This window comes from Formica exsecta, unplaced genomic scaffold (assembly GCF_003651465.1).
Source record: "Formica exsecta isolate Colony F162 unplaced genomic scaffold, ASM365146v1 scaffold34, whole genome shotgun sequence".
Classification (NCBI taxonomy): domain Eukaryota; kingdom Metazoa; phylum Arthropoda; class Insecta; order Hymenoptera; family Formicidae; genus Formica; species Formica exsecta.
The window spans coordinates 617,592-635,349 of record NW_021850653.1 but is presented as its reverse complement, the minus strand read 5'-3'; the positions used below and the strand labels follow the sequence as shown (position 1 = coordinate 635,349).

The 17,758-nt window shown below is 39.0% G+C and overlaps 1 protein-coding gene across 3 annotated transcripts in view; it reads right to left on the bottom strand.

Annotated features, from left to right (window-relative positions):
* Positions 1-17,758, bottom strand: part of LOC115238449 (Fanconi anemia group J protein-like) — a 50,471-nt gene that overhangs the window by 1,571 nt on the left and 31,142 nt on the right. For 2 of the 3 annotated variants that reach the window (XM_029812293.1, XM_029812294.1), the window contains exons 4-10: positions 7,913-7,951; positions 1,563-1,668; positions 1,384-1,482; positions 1,226-1,319; positions 926-1,135; positions 486-716; positions 24-320 (exon numbers count right to left, since the gene is read on the bottom strand). In XM_029812293.1, the coding sequence (XP_029668153.1) occupies positions 24-320; positions 486-716; positions 926-1,135; positions 1,226-1,319; positions 1,384-1,482; positions 1,563-1,668; positions 7,913-7,951 (1,076 nt within the window). The remainder of the gene's footprint in view (positions 1-23; positions 321-485; positions 717-925; positions 1,136-1,225; positions 1,320-1,383; positions 1,483-1,562; positions 1,669-7,912; positions 7,952-17,758) is intronic. The other variant, XM_029812292.1, reaches the window with a different exon arrangement.

Here is a 17,758-nt window from a genome sequence, read left to right as displayed (position 1 = left end):
TATATATATATATACAGACTTACAATCTTCTTACAAGGTTTCATACTTTCTTTGACACATACTCTAAAATCATTGACAAAGATATCTGATGTTAGCATCTGTATAGCAAAACAGAGATGCTCTAGAATTTTCTTAGTATCATGCGAAATAGTCTGAACTATTTTATCAGGACGAGCCTCTTGTTTCATTTCCTTGAAATCCTGAATAGCCATCTTGCTAGCATTGTGAAAATCGGGAAATCTCGAATTCCCGATATTATGCATGTCGAGCAACACCAGAAATTCGGCACCAAGCCAATAATCACTAACCATCTCATTGTCCTGAAGTAAATATGTTGTATTACGATAAATAAAAGTATCGATTATACTCATTTACAAAAATATCTGAGCTATCAATTTTATTATCGTAAAAAATTTTATGATCCATAACGATACATAAATTAATATAAACACAATGTATATCGCTTAATAAATATATATGCTCACATTCTGTTTAACATGAATAGTTTCCAGGAATTTTACAATATCAGTGAGATAGTTCTGAATGGTGATGTAAATATTACGATCACGACATTTGCGATCATAATATTTGCAATCGTTGGCAGCGATCATAAGATCATCATTTCTGAGATTTACACTGGCAGCCTCTAGACAAATATTCTCGATATTGTGAGCTTCATCGAAGATTACAATGTCGCCTTTCAGATTAATCTGCATCTGCATGTTTTAATTATGTGGTTTATTATGTAACATGTTTAAAAGTGTTGAAAAAAGTGAAAGCAATCTGTGCTATTTTAAGATAAAGAAATTTAAGTATATATTGTAACAATGAAAAGAAAGCATTTCACTTTGTTCTAAAATTATTTGTCTCTAGAATATTTTCTACTTCTAGATATTCGATTGATAATTATTTGCTATATGCTTACGCTCTCGCGAATATCTGGAGCTACGATATAGGCGTAAGGACAAAAGATGATTTCAGCCTTGTCCATCAAAGATCTCGCGCCAAAGTATGGACAGGTCCCGGTATTTCGGCCCAACGAAATCAAATCTTCTATATCCCAAGGCGTTTCTAGCCCATTAAACAACATCATCCTTCTTTTATTTTGGTCATTATAATATCGGCATTTATCAGACTGCGGGCAAAGAAAAATAATATACCCCGTTACATAATTATTTAATCTTTAACTACATGCGAGAATACATAGAGTATAATATATAGAAACCTTTAACGGATCGAGTAGCTCATGACATAATTCATCCTTGTCCCTATTGCTATTTTGAATGCACGTTTGTTTCCGGCTACTCAATATAGTCATCCTGGAAACTCACTCATTATACATTATACACTTTATAAGGCAATACTTTGCGCAATCTTTTTTACCTTTTATCCCTGTACACAGTCCTTTTCAATTCTCTCACTACTTGCTCGATTTGCTTGTGCGTTCGCGTTCCGTAATATATTTTTGGCACTTTCCGCATTCTACAGTAAACGAATAATGAATTATACTATTTATCCTTGTACACATGACGCGTTCGAAATGCTGTATTCGATGCACTTACTTGGCTTTGTGCAGAACTTCATCACACCATTCTTCGTCGAAGTATTGTGATGAGTTTAAGTAGAAATTGTCATCTAAAGAATCCTCGTCGTCGCAGCACGAATTCTCTATTAAAAAAGTACAAATATTAAATAACTATATATAGTAATTATTAACTTATTATATTTATAAAAATTCTTCAACATATATTGCGAGTATATATTATACATATATACAATTATAAGATATATAATATTCTTAAAATAAATGTGTGACTTCGTCTAAATTACGTAAGGAAAATAATTTTATTATTATATTTTATCAAATTAAATATGTAAAGACATATAACATTTCTAACGTGGACGAAGAAAGCAAGATACGAAGGGACGAGCGCAAAGAATGTCAAAACATTACAAATGCTGGCACGTGAAAAGGCATGAATCCATTGAACGGGATCAATAGGAAGGTTTAATCCTCTCGCAGCGCTACGCAGCTTCGACAACAAGCCAGCTACTCGAAGAAGGCATTGAAAAGGAGAAGCCAGTAGAATCGCTTTTAATCCTTTCGTACAATTTACGAAGTCGTAAAAATAGAAATGACTCTCAATGACATCGAGAGCCGCGATGAAATGGCTGTTTATTCGTAATCGGATTTACAGAACGAATCTATGGCAAATAAGATTTCGGGCATTTATTCTACGAATTTAATTTTATCATTCAGAACGTTTCTCGCTGGCATCGAAAATATACATATAAATATATACGCTTCTAGCTTTTGTGATTTAGTAAAAGAAAAATTATACAGATGATAATAATAATAATAATATATTATTATTATTATTATTATTACGGAAAATTATTCGTAAAAGAATCAAGTTTGATAAAACGAGTGCAATCGTGAGCTTTGGAGGTTTTATATTTTTTTTCGTATAATGATACGTAATGTGGAAGATAACAAAAGATAAATCTATATGATATTATTTATTAAAACTAATATTATAACGTTTCGTCACGTGCATATGTATGCAACTACGTACATGTGTTACATATATCGATGTTGCACCATTGTACCGAATTACCTCTAATTCCTCGCGTTCTCCGTTCGTGTGGACGCGTAGCAGAGCGTTTTTTATCTTTTGGGTTTTTTTTTTTTTTTTTTTTTTTTTTTTTTTTGCACGCGCGCCCGTGTGTGCACTTTGCCCCGGGGACGACGGTTTCCATCGGCAAGAGTATAGGGTGGATACGGTAGTATGAGCAAGGGGGCCTGATTGGCGACGGAGTGAGAAGAGAGGCTAAGACAGGAAAAGCGAGACGGGGCCAATCAGAGCGCGGACTTCGAGGGTGTCGTTGCCAGGCAACGAAACACACCCCAACACCCAAGGGGAGAAAACCCCCGGGGGATATATCATCCGGCGATACAGTCGGCGCTGAAAGTTATCGCACCCTTGAGAGACAGAGAGATGCCCTTTTAACCTTGCCGACAAGTCTGGATTTTGACGCGAATCATTGAATGACAATGGATTTAGTTTAATCTTAAATAGAGTATCGTACGAGTTTAATTTTTAAAGCACGAAAAATATTTAAATATAACTTCCTTCGCGATTGCAACATCTACATTATAAAAATCATATTCGATATTATTGAAGAGCCGAGAATCGCAGGATTACATTTAGCTAAACGTATGAAACAAAAGAGAGACAAGTGATTTTACAAAGTAAAAAATTTGTATTATGTCCTTCAAAAATAAACTACTCGTATCTTCATCTAAATAAAAAATATCAAATCAGCCTACGCGATTCTAATCTAATCGCACAACTTCGATCCATTCCACGTCCATTCAGAATTACAACATCCAAGCATGAATGAACTCGTTTCACGTCGATCACTCGCGCTTGCTGTTGCATTCCCTCTTTCCCCCGTCACGTTCTTCTCCTCCTCCCGCCGACTCGTGCACTCTCTCGTTCTATTTCTTTCTCCTCTTTCTCTCGTTTTCACTATATGCTGAATAAACAGTTGATCCGCGTACATAAAGACCGCGGTTCTTCCTTTTCCTTTTTTTTTTTTTTTTTTTGCTCGACACGCACTTCCGGTCCTATCGTCGCACGAGACCGATGCGACACTTCCACCGGCATTAATTAATCGAATCGTTGTCATTCGGCGATTACCCACTTTCGTCCCTGTGAGCGCTATTTTAAAGCCGCAGCTGGCCGCGGCGACGGCCAATGAATGGAACCACGTTGCGCATTTGCGGAATTGCATTCCGATACGTCGCCCACGGATCGTCGTCTCCGATGACAAGCGTCTACTGTTTTGCCGCAATGCAGCTGCATGGTGAACGCGGTCCGAGTCACCGAGTTCATTCGAACGCTCATCTTGAAATCCAAGAATGCTCAAGATACCTCAATGGTATCGAAATGTCGAGACTTTACTCCCGATATCGAGTATTTTGTATATGAATACATGATCTGCGATCTGTCTGATAATTAAAACGTTACAAATTCTTGTGACAATAGCGAGTTCTCTCTGTGAATATATTCTTTTGATATTATTATATATATTAATCTTATTGACTTTCTAAGAAAGATTCTCCTGATAACCGATATCATTTAAATAAAAGTCTTGCTAAACCTGCAAATATGTTTGTGATTGTGATTGCAGCCGTAGATAAAATTAAAGCTCGTGCTTGTATCACGATTTTTCTACAATACTCAAATAAAACTCAAAGTACCCACCGAAAACCTTCTCAAAGGCCGACTCCTTTAATTGAGGCACACAATTAATTCGAGTATTTATCATCGATGATTAAGGTTTAAGAGTTTCTCGCGACAGAAGAGAGAGTGGGTTGAATGTCAAGTGCCAATTAGCTCGCGGTTACGGTTTGATTTTAGCAAATCGTCGCTAATTGGTCGGGATTGTGGTGCTTCGCGAAACTTTGTGGCCGAACGAGACAAAAGCTGGGGCGAAGTCCTTCCTAATATCCGCCAATTCCGCGGGGGAAGGGAGCAACTTTGTGCCTTGGAGAATGTTTGATAAAGGATCTCCGGACAAAAGGAAGAACGCGGACAGAGTTTCCGACAGATCGACTCTTCGATATAATTAGCGGTATTAATGCCACACACCACACCGATCTAACCAACCCTAAATACTGCCTAGCATTTTTTGCAACCTTTCGACGCGGGCCATTAAATTTGTGTAATATCGAAACCGCAACTCGCATTTTAAGCGAAACATAAAAAACACCTATGTTTTTTTTTTTAATTAACATATAGGAGAAGATTATTAACCTTCTATTACATATATATATTATACATCGATTATCAATATCGGATGCCAGATTTTTATCGGTGTTGATGTTACATAAATAAATTATACTAGCTCAGAATATATAGCGTGGTTCAAAATTAAGATTCTTAAAATTTCGTAAAAGTAAATTGTTTAAAATTTTCATAGCTGAAAAAGAACGATATTTTCAAAATATTAAATTTTCTGAAAAGTACGGACGTGAGATTATATTTTATTACGTTTATTATATAGAACATAAAAACGCAATTTGTTGACGTCGTAAAAACACAAACGATATAGTTTTCTTCATTTAAAGACAAATATAATTAAGATTATTAAAACAATATAAAATCGAGAATAGAAAACAAGGAATAGTAAAACATTATGACGTGGCAAATAGAAATATAGAAAGTAAAATCGCAAAAGAGCGAAAAATATTAAAGAGTCTTCTCTTTCATACAGCATACGAGATTATTATCTATGAAAAATACAAAACATTATTAAGAGTGAATTATAATGAAAGAGAATAAAAGGCATAACACAAAATTCCCGAAAAACGAGGATTGGCATTTAGATATCTGACAAAGAGGATAAAGAGAGAATAAAGAGAGAAGGAAGAGGAAAATTGAAAGAAAGAGAAGCGAAGTATAGAGACAAAGCAAGTATGATGAGAAAGAGGCGAGGATCGTAGAGCTGTCAAAGAGAGACGTATGAGATATCGAAAGATTCTCCCTTTGGCGACGAGAGAACGGCAGCGCAAACGACGCGCGCGACGAGAAAGGGGTGGCGGAAGAGGGTAGCGAAGTTCCGAGGGATAGGAAATCGGCGTTTGGTTGAGGGGGTTGGGCGAGGGTTTGGTCGCCATGGCGACAAGCAGCCCCCGGGACCCTCGCAGCTCGTTGCCGGGGTTGGTCGAAAAGGGTGGCCCAGGGCGTCCGCCGGGCAGGTTAGGCTGGGTACGCAGCCCGAATGTCACTCGGCACAAGGGGACACAAGGATGTCCTTCGGACGCGATGGGGAGCAGAGTGAATGCGATGAATGGTGGCGGCGGGAGGAAGAGGAAAACGAGGAGGAGGTGGTGGAGGTGGTGACGGCGGCGGGGAGTCTGCTGCGGCCCAAGATGGCCGACGACACCCACCATGTCAATAACACCCTTCTTCGGCGCAAACCGACCCCTTCCCGCTCCACCGTCGCGCACCACCTCGCCATCCTCCGTCACCCGCCCCCATAGCCTGACTTTCGTAACCATCACCGTGCGTCGACGACGCATCGCGTCGAGGACGAGATGTCTCGCCACCGTTTCCCCGGCTTCCTGCCTCTGCCGGTAATTAACGCGACCTCCCTGTCGCCGGAAAAGTGTAAAGGGACGCTTGCAAGTTGGCGAGATGACGCGCGCGCGTGGGGGGCGACGGGACGACAACGGGGACCATTGCGAGCGAGGGCGTAATTCCGTTAAGTATCTTCGTAAACTTCGTTAGCTGCATTTCCCGACATTACCCACCCTACCGCGCTGCCGCGCAACCCCCCACGCGTCCCTCGCGGGGTGCAATATGGAGTCGCGACGACGGCGGCGGCTGTGGTGGCGGAGGCTGCATAGTCGGTAATGTTACCGCCGATAGGTCGCATCGATGGTCTTTCGTGGTTGCGTAATGGACGGAAGTCGAGAGAATATATATTTCATCGAGCGCTGTAACGCCAACTATTCACCATTATATATAAACGTAGCAAAAATATCAAAATATTTACTACAGCTGCAAAAATACTTTACGCCTTCTAAGATCAAGTTCCTCCTTTAAATCTTCTTTATACAGTCGGACAAAATAGAGATAATATTACATCCATTATATTGTGCGTGTGTTTTGCTTCTTCGAAAAATATATCGAAATATAATTAGCGAAAATTCACGCGCAACAATTGCAAAATTACGTTAACCAAAGAGTAAATGATTCCGTTATTGAATCATAACGTCAGTTCGATCCATTTGATCATGTTGAGATGTGCGGGTCGGCCACACGCGGTGATATTATTTCGAGGGTTCATGAATAATATGGACAGCACATTAGTGTTGCAAATGTAACATTAGTTACATTCGAATCGAAGATAATAATAATCATTAACCATAATTTACAAATAATATATGAGTTGATTGTACCAGGATGTGCAGTAATTTTCACCGAAGCAAATCTGCGTGTGGTTGCATGATCGCTAACGAACCGAAAACTATAGGCCGCATTACGATGCACCGTTAAATCACTTTTGTAATTCATTATATCGTCGACAGATGTAAAATTATTCATTATCAGCTAAAACGTGGAAAATTGAAAGTACGTGTTTTTCTTCGCGATATAAAATACATTTTAAAGACAGAGAAACTTATCTTAAATCTTTAAAAGAGAAAAGTATTATTAAAGAGGAGAAAAAAGGGGAGTAAAGATATTATATATACGTAGATATATACATATACATATATATATATGTATATATTTTATGTGTAAAGCACAGTCACAAGCAAACATTCTTGCTAATTAAAAAAAGATTTTAAGGATTAGTTTAAAATTTTGCAAGATATTAATGTTATTCATTATATGTCCGAAAGCATGGAATCTTTTAAAATATATTGATTCTATGAATATATATTTGTCACACCGTTATATACAAAATTTTCGAGAATGTTCTTTTCGTTCGTGATAAAGAAACGTGCCTTTCATAGACAGATGTTAGCACGGGACCGGGATGCTATATTAAATATAATAACTGCGGCGGGTCTTCGCGCTCGAATGATTCGAATTATACAATATTCGCTTACTCTCTTTTCGAGTATCGCCGCATACAATGTGGGCAGACACCTGGAACACGTTCGCGTTTCGTTTCGTTCAAGATACAATGTATCTATTAAACCATGTAAAACTGAGGAAAATCTTTCTCTAGACAGTCTAACTTGGCAACATGTCCATTAACAAATACGTTATTACAATCGATGTGTTTTAAATGTAACAGATGAAACGGGTAAATGTTCAACAAGTGACATTTTTTCAGTGGATTATATCAAAGATAGAGAAAGGAAAGATTATTTTTCCGACTTTTAACTCACCTGCATTTATTTTGTTGCTCTCTTCCTGCTTGAGCTTCTCTGAAATACAAAAATGTTTAATTATTAAAAATGGAAATGTTTAATTATTAAAAATAGAAATTCTTAATAAAAAACCATTCTTTTGGTATAAATAAAATTTTCCAATTTCAAATCATTTAAATACGGTCAAAAAACACCAAGATAAATAAATGATTAACAAATACGTTGCATCACAAAACATTGTCAACTTTATATTTTTCTACTCTGTCTAACTATGAACACTAATGATTAATTTGAGTTTGTCAATGTTGATAAATCGTATGGGGGAAATGACTTTTGATCTATTTTACCGTTTACAGTTAAGTGACTATCGACACAAGATTGAAGCAAAACGCGAATATGCGGGAGAAAATGAAAATTACCGCGCGCGAACCAACGCGCGGCTGATGCGGAGAAAAAGAAATAAAGGCGAAGAAAAAATTCTTCGAGGGCAACGCGGACCATGCTGAAAAGATCCTCGCTAATAGGCATTATATTTTTCGTTCTGTACATCAGAAGAGGCGGATTATATGGGCCTGTCAGCGGTCTAATAACTAGTCTAAGGCCCGCCCCACATCTGATACGGGAAAAGGACCCTTTCTCATACAATGTGCGCATTAAATACTAATCGCAATGTGCGCAAGCGATATAATGGCACCGTGCTAGGTGAATTCGTATGTGTATGGTAACTTCAAAGGGTGCCGACATAAAAAAAAGAAGAGAAAAAAATACCGTGAAACGTCGATCATTCCTCTTGCTGACTGTTTTCAACGTTTCTTTGATAAGATAATAATATGATTCGCATAAAACTGTTACAGAGTTTTTGGCAAATTTCTCATCTTTTACTTTGAAAAATCTCATATTTAGGAATAAAAGAGCTGGAAATATACATCTGTTGCGTATTGTTGAATTCACCGCGCATCGCTCTTTCTATAGCTTCGAGAGAGAATAGACAAGAGTCAGAAACGGCATAACCAGTTGTTACCAATACCGTTATTAAAACAGCGCCTTTGTATTTGCGATCGCCACGAGGCCATCGGCCATTTTCCGTCGCCGCATGGCGATCCCTTGCCCCAGTGTGGTCGGTTGCTACAATTTCCTCCCTTGCTCATCCCGGACGCGTTCTCCCTCCAAAGGGGTTGCTCAGGGTGATGCTCCTCCAGTATGGGGTCGCCACACGGAGGGTTCATCTTTCATACGAGGTGGGTCGGTGGCACGGAATTTCACCCCCGTTGGGGTCGACCGCGGAGAGATAGCCCGGGATATTATCCCTCGGGAAGCCGTGTAATGAAACCGTTCCGGCACCCCCGTGGCATTATTCTCTCACCGATATAACCTACCACCCTGCGTAAGAATATAGGTGGTATGATACAAGGCGCAGCTGCACGTCCGCACCGATACGCCCCCTCCTCTTTCCTCCTCTTTCATGTATGTTATCCCTTAGCGGAGGATAAACATAAGAGTGAGCCGGCGTCAGCAACGAGACAGCATCATTAAGAAATCCCTGAGCTCCACCACGTGCGCCCTTCACCCTTTTCAAGATCGACCGGTCTCGCCATTTTCAACCGATTTCTCGCGAGGGGTGCATAAAATGAATACGCGAATCAACGTCGCACGTTCATAGAATCCCGGTGTTTCTGGCATATTCGAAATGCTGCGCAAATTATCGTATGTATAGAAACAAAATTTGAAATAAAACATGTAATTACGCATGTGGATTTTTACCATTTAAGCAAGAGAGAAAAATGTATATGCGTGTAAAAAAGTTAAAAAAAAAATATATATATATATATATATTTATTTATAATATATGTAAAATGTATAATTTTATGTTTATTAGAACGCGTAGTTGAAGATCGATCGTTTACATTTAATGAAAACGGATTTAGAGAGAATAGCGTATCGTGAGCATCGTTATTAGAACGAACGTGTAATTGCTTTATCCTTTATATATCGTACCAACGTGTTTCGATTACTCTCCATATTCGCAGGGACAAGATAACGAGGTATCGTGTGTCAAAGGGGATGGTACTTTTTAAAAATGACGATATGTATTATGCGTTATACATGAAAGTTATGGAAATATACCTTGCACATGCAATAACGAAAACTATAGTTCATAATCTCCCTCTCCCCTCCCCCTCCTCTCTCTTTTTCTCAGCTAGCCTTTCTCCGCACTGTAAATAACTCTTCATTAATTAAAAATAATAATAAAGATATTTGAAATACATTTCAAATATTTGTTGCAGGTTAACGATATAAATAAAGAATATTTAGACGTAATAACAGTTTGCCACGCATATGAAAAAGAGATTTTTGTACGTGAATGCTTTCTCTTTGAGCATGCAGAGAATAGATACCGTATGTAACGTCATATCTTTTTGAGCCTTTTATACGTTAACATACGTTATATGAAAAACTTCTCATTTGCGTGCAATTTTTCTACGATTCACTCGGGTCGCATCTTGCGTTTCGTCTGCGCTTCATTTTCTCTTATTCATCCTGCTCATACCATCCCGCCGTTTTTCCGTCGCTTTGTATTCTCATTTCTTCCTTCATAAAAATACTACGCTAACTAGTGATTAATATCTATATATATAATTATCGCGAAACATCGCGTAATGTCTCGTCTCATATTCGAGCTTTGGTCGATAAGTTTATTTCCCAGATTTTTTCAAAATCAAAGCTTTCAAACGATGTCACATGTTCTTGAAAACATATTATTATTTGTGAATAAATAAACATATTTCCAGAAATATCACAGTATTATCATTCCCAGAAATATTGTAATTAGTCTATTCAAGCATGTGATTCTTCCTTTAAAATTCGTTTTGTACGAAGACGGCTAACTATGTCCTAAACGATGGTCATTTCTCTTCATTTCCGCCCTTTTCACATTATGCAATGATCACAATCCGAATCTATATTTGGATTACTTTCAAATCTCAAAGCGATGAAAATGACAAATAATGATTATAATTATTTTCACAGAGAAAGACAGCTTTTTAGAAAAAGAGCATACTTATCCATTAAGTCCCAAGACTGTTATACATTAGTTCTTATCATTCGAAATTTCAGTTCTAAATCTGATTGCGGAAGCGTCGACGCGTCTTTTTTTCAGATCGTTGACTTTTGCCATCAATGGAACGTCCTGTAGCAATAACCGCGCGCGTAAAGGAGCGCGGCCTGTTTTTCGAGGGCCTTACGAGAGAGAGAGAAAGAGCAGCTTTCGATTCATCGTACAATAATATGACGGAAATGTCAGTCAATTAATAAACATAACGAACCTGACTAATTTCCGCCTTTGTCCGTTACGCAGCCCTGGATGGATGAATAAAGTGGCCGTTATGTGTGTATGTGCGGCCTTTATGATTGGTCAGATCCGTATCGCGACAGCCGGTTCCGCTTTTACCAAGCCGAGCCGTGGCCGATGAAACGCGCGGCAAAACCTCGTAAACCTTTTTAACCGCGTGCACGTGCCGACGATATCGTTTTCGTTCTTAGTTCTGTATCACCCTCCCCGCCCTCTTCCTTCCGTCACTCGCGAACGCTTTTTTTTCTTACGCCTGCATCTTCCATCGTGTTGGCGCGATGGTGAAGAGAGAGAGAAAAAGAGGAAAAGACTAAAAAAATATATACTGAAGTCGATTTTAGAGAAATATATATATATATATAATACACATACATATATATACTACATACATATATGATACATACATACACATATATACATATGTGTGTGTGTGTGTGTGTGTGTGTGTGTGTGTGTGTGTGTGTGTGTGTGTGTGTGTGTGTGTGTGTGTGTGTGTGTGTGTGTGTGTGTGTGTGTGTGTGTGTGTGTGTGTGTGTGTGTGTGTGTGTGTGTGTGTGTGTGTGTGTGTGTGTGTGTGTGTGTGTGTGTGTGTGTGTGTGTGTGTGTGTGTGTGTGTGTGTGTGTGTGTGTGTGTGCATGTATATATGTATACGTTTTTTTAACATCTTTTTAAATAGATTAAGACTTGTTAGTTTATTTACATCTACAGATTTCTCTTTTGATTAACTAATAATAACGATCTAAAAAATATCGTACAATACTAAAATTAAATATTGAAATAATATTAAATAAATATGCATGGTGGAATATAGTTCCGAACCAATATCTTTAAATAAGTCTAAATGGGATAGGGCAATCCAAATGGGGAAGACAATCACTGAGAAATGTGTCATCGAGAAATTTCACAGTCGAGGTATGTCATTTTACCGAAATATTCATAAAAAATCACGAAAAATCACAGTTTCAAAATTAGCATTTCATGCGAACACAAATCACATTTTCATATTCATAGAAATAACACGCCAGGTGAGAAGCCAATAAGTTATAGGCATGATCGTTTCGCCGTCGTTGTGTTTTTATTGTATGATTGAAAAATATTTGCGTACATTTCCGAGTATGATTATACATTTTTCAATGTATCTTTCGCATTTTTAGCAATTTTAAAATTTTACATATATTTCGTATTATCTACAATTAAACTCTGTAAAATAATTAAAAGAATATTAGAATCACAAATCACTTTCTCTAAATCTAAACATGAACCACAGAAATATATTTGCTAAAAATATATCCCTTAAACGACCAATAAGTAAACTTAATTTAACATATTACGAGAATAAATAACGTGAGTTTTCATTTAAATTCATTTCACGTGATGCATAAACCAAGCAAAATTTAAATATTAATCATTTTTATTGAAACGCTCGTTTCGCACATATTATACGAAAATCATTTCTATCATTCTCGACGATAAGAACCGTCACATAAACCGACATAAATCGCGCCGATTTCGATTTTAGCCAATTGCTCGAAAACTTTCCCTAGTAACTGTGAGTAAAAGAGAGGGACGAAATTGGAGGGTTCGAAAGGGGTTGGAGATTTCGCTGAAGAATCATCGCGCTTTAAGCGCTTTCATTTCGTGGCATTTCTCTGGACGCGAAAGGCCGCAGGAAGGAAAAAAAGAAAACAGCAGAAGGGGGAAGGTTCGCGATGGCGTCGTTGGATCCGTTGCTGATTGGACGATGGCAAGGGTACGCATTTTTAGCCACCCTTCGGATCTGCCCTCATTGTCATTTTAATTTCGATCCCCTCGGGGGCCAACGGGAGAGTGGGACGTACCAGAGGGAGCAGTATAGAAGCTACGCACCCTTGGCAAGATTGGTTCGACGACGCAGAAACTAGTTACAACGGAAATACAACATTATACCGGGTGTCCCCTTCTAAAGAAATGATAAAAGAACTTTGCAGACGATTATAATTTAAGATTACATTTATTTATTTTACATAATTTAATCATTTATCATTAAAAAAAATTAATATCGTTGTTGTTTTACTTTCTCTAGAATTTTATATATATTATCTCTTTTAGTCGTCATATATTTTATATTTTTGATAATTATATCTTGTATCTCTGTCATAATAAATATAAGAAAAAAATTGTTTACATCAAAGATTTCTAAACATATTTTTAGGAACATCTTTTCATATTGCGCTTTATAAATTATTAGTAATATATCATTTTTCCGCGTAAAGTTTTTCTTCTCGAATTTTCGCAGCGTATTTACTTAAGTTTTACGATCTCGTGTCTTAATAACTAACAGGGCCGGATATAACGTTCTATTTACCGCTAATAGCTGCTACCGCTAACGATCGAATGTCGGTGTCGATCAAACGGCGGACAACAGGTCGTCTTGAAAATGAGCGAGAGAAGCGCCCGATAAGAGCAGAAACAGATTAAAAAGAGAGAAAGACAGGCCAACTGGAGGGAAAGAAAGAATAAGGTAACAAAAAAATGTCGGGGAAGTAGGAGGAGGGTGGTTAAAGGGTGGCAAGCGACGGCAAGAGGATGAGTACCTTTCATGCCTTCTCCTCCTCTTCCCCTTTTCCTCTCGCCGAGGTTTTCCGCAGGAAGAGCACAACCCCCGGCTGCGTGTGACAGCCATTTTAATTCCGAGCCCCGAGGGGGTCCCTGATTTTCATTCCCCATGATGGAACATCACCCGCCTGCTCGCCCCCGCGCCCCCGCGTCTAGCCACCACGTCCCTCTTCCACCTCTCATCTCTCTTCCTCCTCCTCCTCCTACTATGCGGCGAAAAAGCTTTCAGACCGCATCCGCGAACACGAGGGAGCTCGGATAAGCACCACGCTCGGCGCCGCGCCGGCTATCTTGGCTGTCGCATCGCGAATCAAATAAAAGCTCCGGTTGAAGCTGGGGGATGAACCGCCGTTTAATTTCGGGAATAAGAACTCCGCTGGCGCGCTCGAGGGCTGCTCACTTCCCGTAGACATTACTATCGACTAGTCGATGAAAGACAATTGATGACAGCCACCTTATTTCCTAGTTAAGTGCAAGGAAAGCTAGAAAAATAGTCAAATGTGTCGAGCAGCCCCTTCAATGCATAGGTTAATGTGGTTCTAATATATTAGATCATAGAACTTGTAAGTATGTCTGTGATTCCTTTTTTTGATTCTTAAGGTATTTAATAAAAAAATATATATATATTCATTATATATAAGTTTCCTTCTCTTTCCTTTGGTTATATTTCTCGAGAATATCATTCATTTTTTGATGGTTAAATCCTTTCAACGACGCGGTGCTTCGCCATCGTCGTCCCTCTTTTTTCCGCCGCAAGCCGAGTTAATATTCTGGCGGAGGTAGACGCACGCGAAAATTGCGTCTTTCTTCGCGCAAGCAGGTGCCTTTTTACGCGGCGCGGAACGGCAGCGACCGCGCGATATCTCGCTGCAACATCTTGTACACCGTCTTTTTTCCTCATTACCCTCCATCCAACCCCGCGGCACCACCGTCGTCGTCGTCGTCGTCATCTACCCCCGCTCTCACCGTCGCGCTCGTTCACTGACTCACTGGGGGCGTCTAATAATGTCGCCAGCCAGCCGTTCCACCCTCGGCTCAACCATCTATCCCTCTTCCCTCCCCATCACCTCCACCGCGCCCCCACGTCACCGGATGAGCGGCTGTGGAAGGCGGCCGGGGCGTCGGGGGTAACGGGGGGCCGCGCCATATCTGCCGCCGACAAAATGAGCCTCGCTTAGCCGGCCAACCCCCACATTCCCCGCACGCCATCCAGCCGCCATCCAACCGTCCTCCGGCCGTGGGTGAAGCAGCGAGAAAACGATTCGCGCCACCGGCTAGATATCCCAGCGACAAAGTTTTGCGCGGGACCGTGCAGAGAATATTATCCCTGACTGAACCATTGTCTTGTTTCGCAGAGAACGAAATGGGGCAGTATCGGAGCTTTTTGTCGTTTTCCAAATCGGAGTAATTTTTTTGTATTCTTCTTTCTCGGCATATTTCTCTGTATATGCAAAGCTTGTCTCTATTCTTTTTCTCTCTAATCAATTCCGACAGATAATTTAGAGCAAAAATAATCTTAAACGATAACAATTGGGTAACGATAAGAGAGATTTTTTCTCCATCATTATAAATTGTAAAATTAAAATCGAAAAACTTACAATTACAATTGACTTAAAAGAAATCAGTTTATTGTAAAACCTATCAAGTTTTACGATAGGCAAATAGATTTTTCAAACGATAGGATAGGAGACGCGGCTTAGATTCAGGGAGGATTATTTGAAAATCGAAACTGGGTTATATATATATATATATTGAAACTTCGTTTCGCCGCTCGTGGATTCGCCAGTGAAACGATACCCTTTTCCATAGATATATTCGATTGAATATCGAAATACGTTAGAACACATATTTAACAGAAACAGATTATATTCCTGATTAAAGATTGTTGTGCGATACTTTTTCGTTCTGTATATTACCTTTCTCCACTCTATTAAATTAATTACATTTGATCGTTGCCTGATAAATTTCGTTTATTGCACTTTTACGTTTTACAAGGCGCGTCGCGCGCGAGTAGCAATAACAATTTTAACAGTAATTTAAAAATGACATTTTCCAGAACCGATACATATGCGAGATCATACGCGTAACATCCAATTGTGGCTTTGTATCAGCGCGACGCGACGCAGCGCAGAATGTGAAATTAATTAATTTCATAATTCATAAGCAACTGTACGCAATAATGCATAAGATTGACGTAATATGCCCTAACCGTAACGTTGCAACCTCGAAATGACATAATTATATACGCAATAATTTTATTATTTATAATTACGAATGCATCGATATTCTATATATCTGTGTTTCAATTAAAAATACTCCGCTAAAGCATAAATCACTCTCTCATCGCTGTAAAGAAGGCATAGCTAAAAGAAGATAGCAATGAAACATCCTGTATATAATTGCGCGATATCTCTCGTTATAATATATAATAGATATACAATATATGTAATACATATATTATATATATATATATACAAACATTGTATATATGCATATATACAATGTATAATATACTATTATATATAATTGCAATATTATAATATCAATTTCACGAAAACGGAAGCTTGTCGTAATGATGCTCGAGTTATAAATTTTCGCGAATTGGCCCAGGAGAGACGAACGATAATGCCATCTCCATTTTTGTCTAAACTTTTTCCATCGTACTATATTTTGACTTCCGAATCGCTGGTTCTCGCCCTGCAAAATGCACGGTCGGCCGTCGAACGCAACTATCAAGTAGCAATATCCTGGAGCAGACACGTGCAACCGCGAACAAAGCATTCCGATTTCAGATAGATAGTGATCAAAGTAACTTCGGTTCGTGGCCCGCGGAGCAGATCTCACGCTGTGAATGCAATTTATTGTTTCTCACTCGCAAACCCGGATGCGAACCGGCAGCCACCGAACGACTTGTAACTCGTCGATGATCAAGTAGCAATTAGAGAATAGCCCGGAGTACAAATGCCACCCGTTCGGAAAATGGAAGCTGCGCAAATCTGCTCGAATGAATCACGCCGTGGTTCACGCTTGACTTTACGGCACGCAGAATATGCCGTGTGTAAACATAATACCGCCGATCGGTTAAATCCGCTCTATAGATCATTACGCTGAGAATTTTATAAAATGTCCGCGCATTGAAAAGATGGATAATTAGGCGATTTATATTTCGAGATTATACAATGAACCAAATTTCGAAAGAAATGCTAAAGTAGGTGAATAATATCAGATATTGATTTTTACATACGTAGACTCTTAATTTTTTCCTCTCTTACGTTTTAATATATTCTTTTATGCACTAATCGCGTATTGGCTCTGATATACATATAATATGTCGCTGACACTTTTCAAGATTTCATTCCAGTATCAATTTTTTTGAAGCATTTACATTTTTTCTTTAAGGTTTAGAATTGATTTCGTATAAATTATTCTCAATATAGAGACTATGCAACAATGTTTGATTTCAATTTATAATTTTGTCTAATGCACTTGTATCTAAAGTCCTTAACAATCATTTATTTTACAAAATTCCAGTGTTATTTCGATTGATAATTAATTTCGTTACGCCAATTTGGGAGAAAAGCCGTTTTTTATCTGATATCGCCATTGCCGCTATTGAACATAGCGTAAAAGCAGAAACATGTCACAATCAGCGTGCGAATGTTCAATATCTGCGAACAAAAGTGCAGCTAACCGGGCGTGAGTTAGACAGGGAGTCTCTCAGATTGGATCACTCGGTAGATTATTTGGCTTTATGGTGCGGGGAATATACTATGCCAATATGACGTGGAGGGCTTGTTCACAGCGAGGGTGGTGGTAGCCATGGTAACGGCGGCACCCGCGAGTGTCGGCTCCAACGCCACCAGAATCCCTCATCTCCCTCCTTACCCGGCCACCCTCTGCACTACCATCCCTCCCCCCC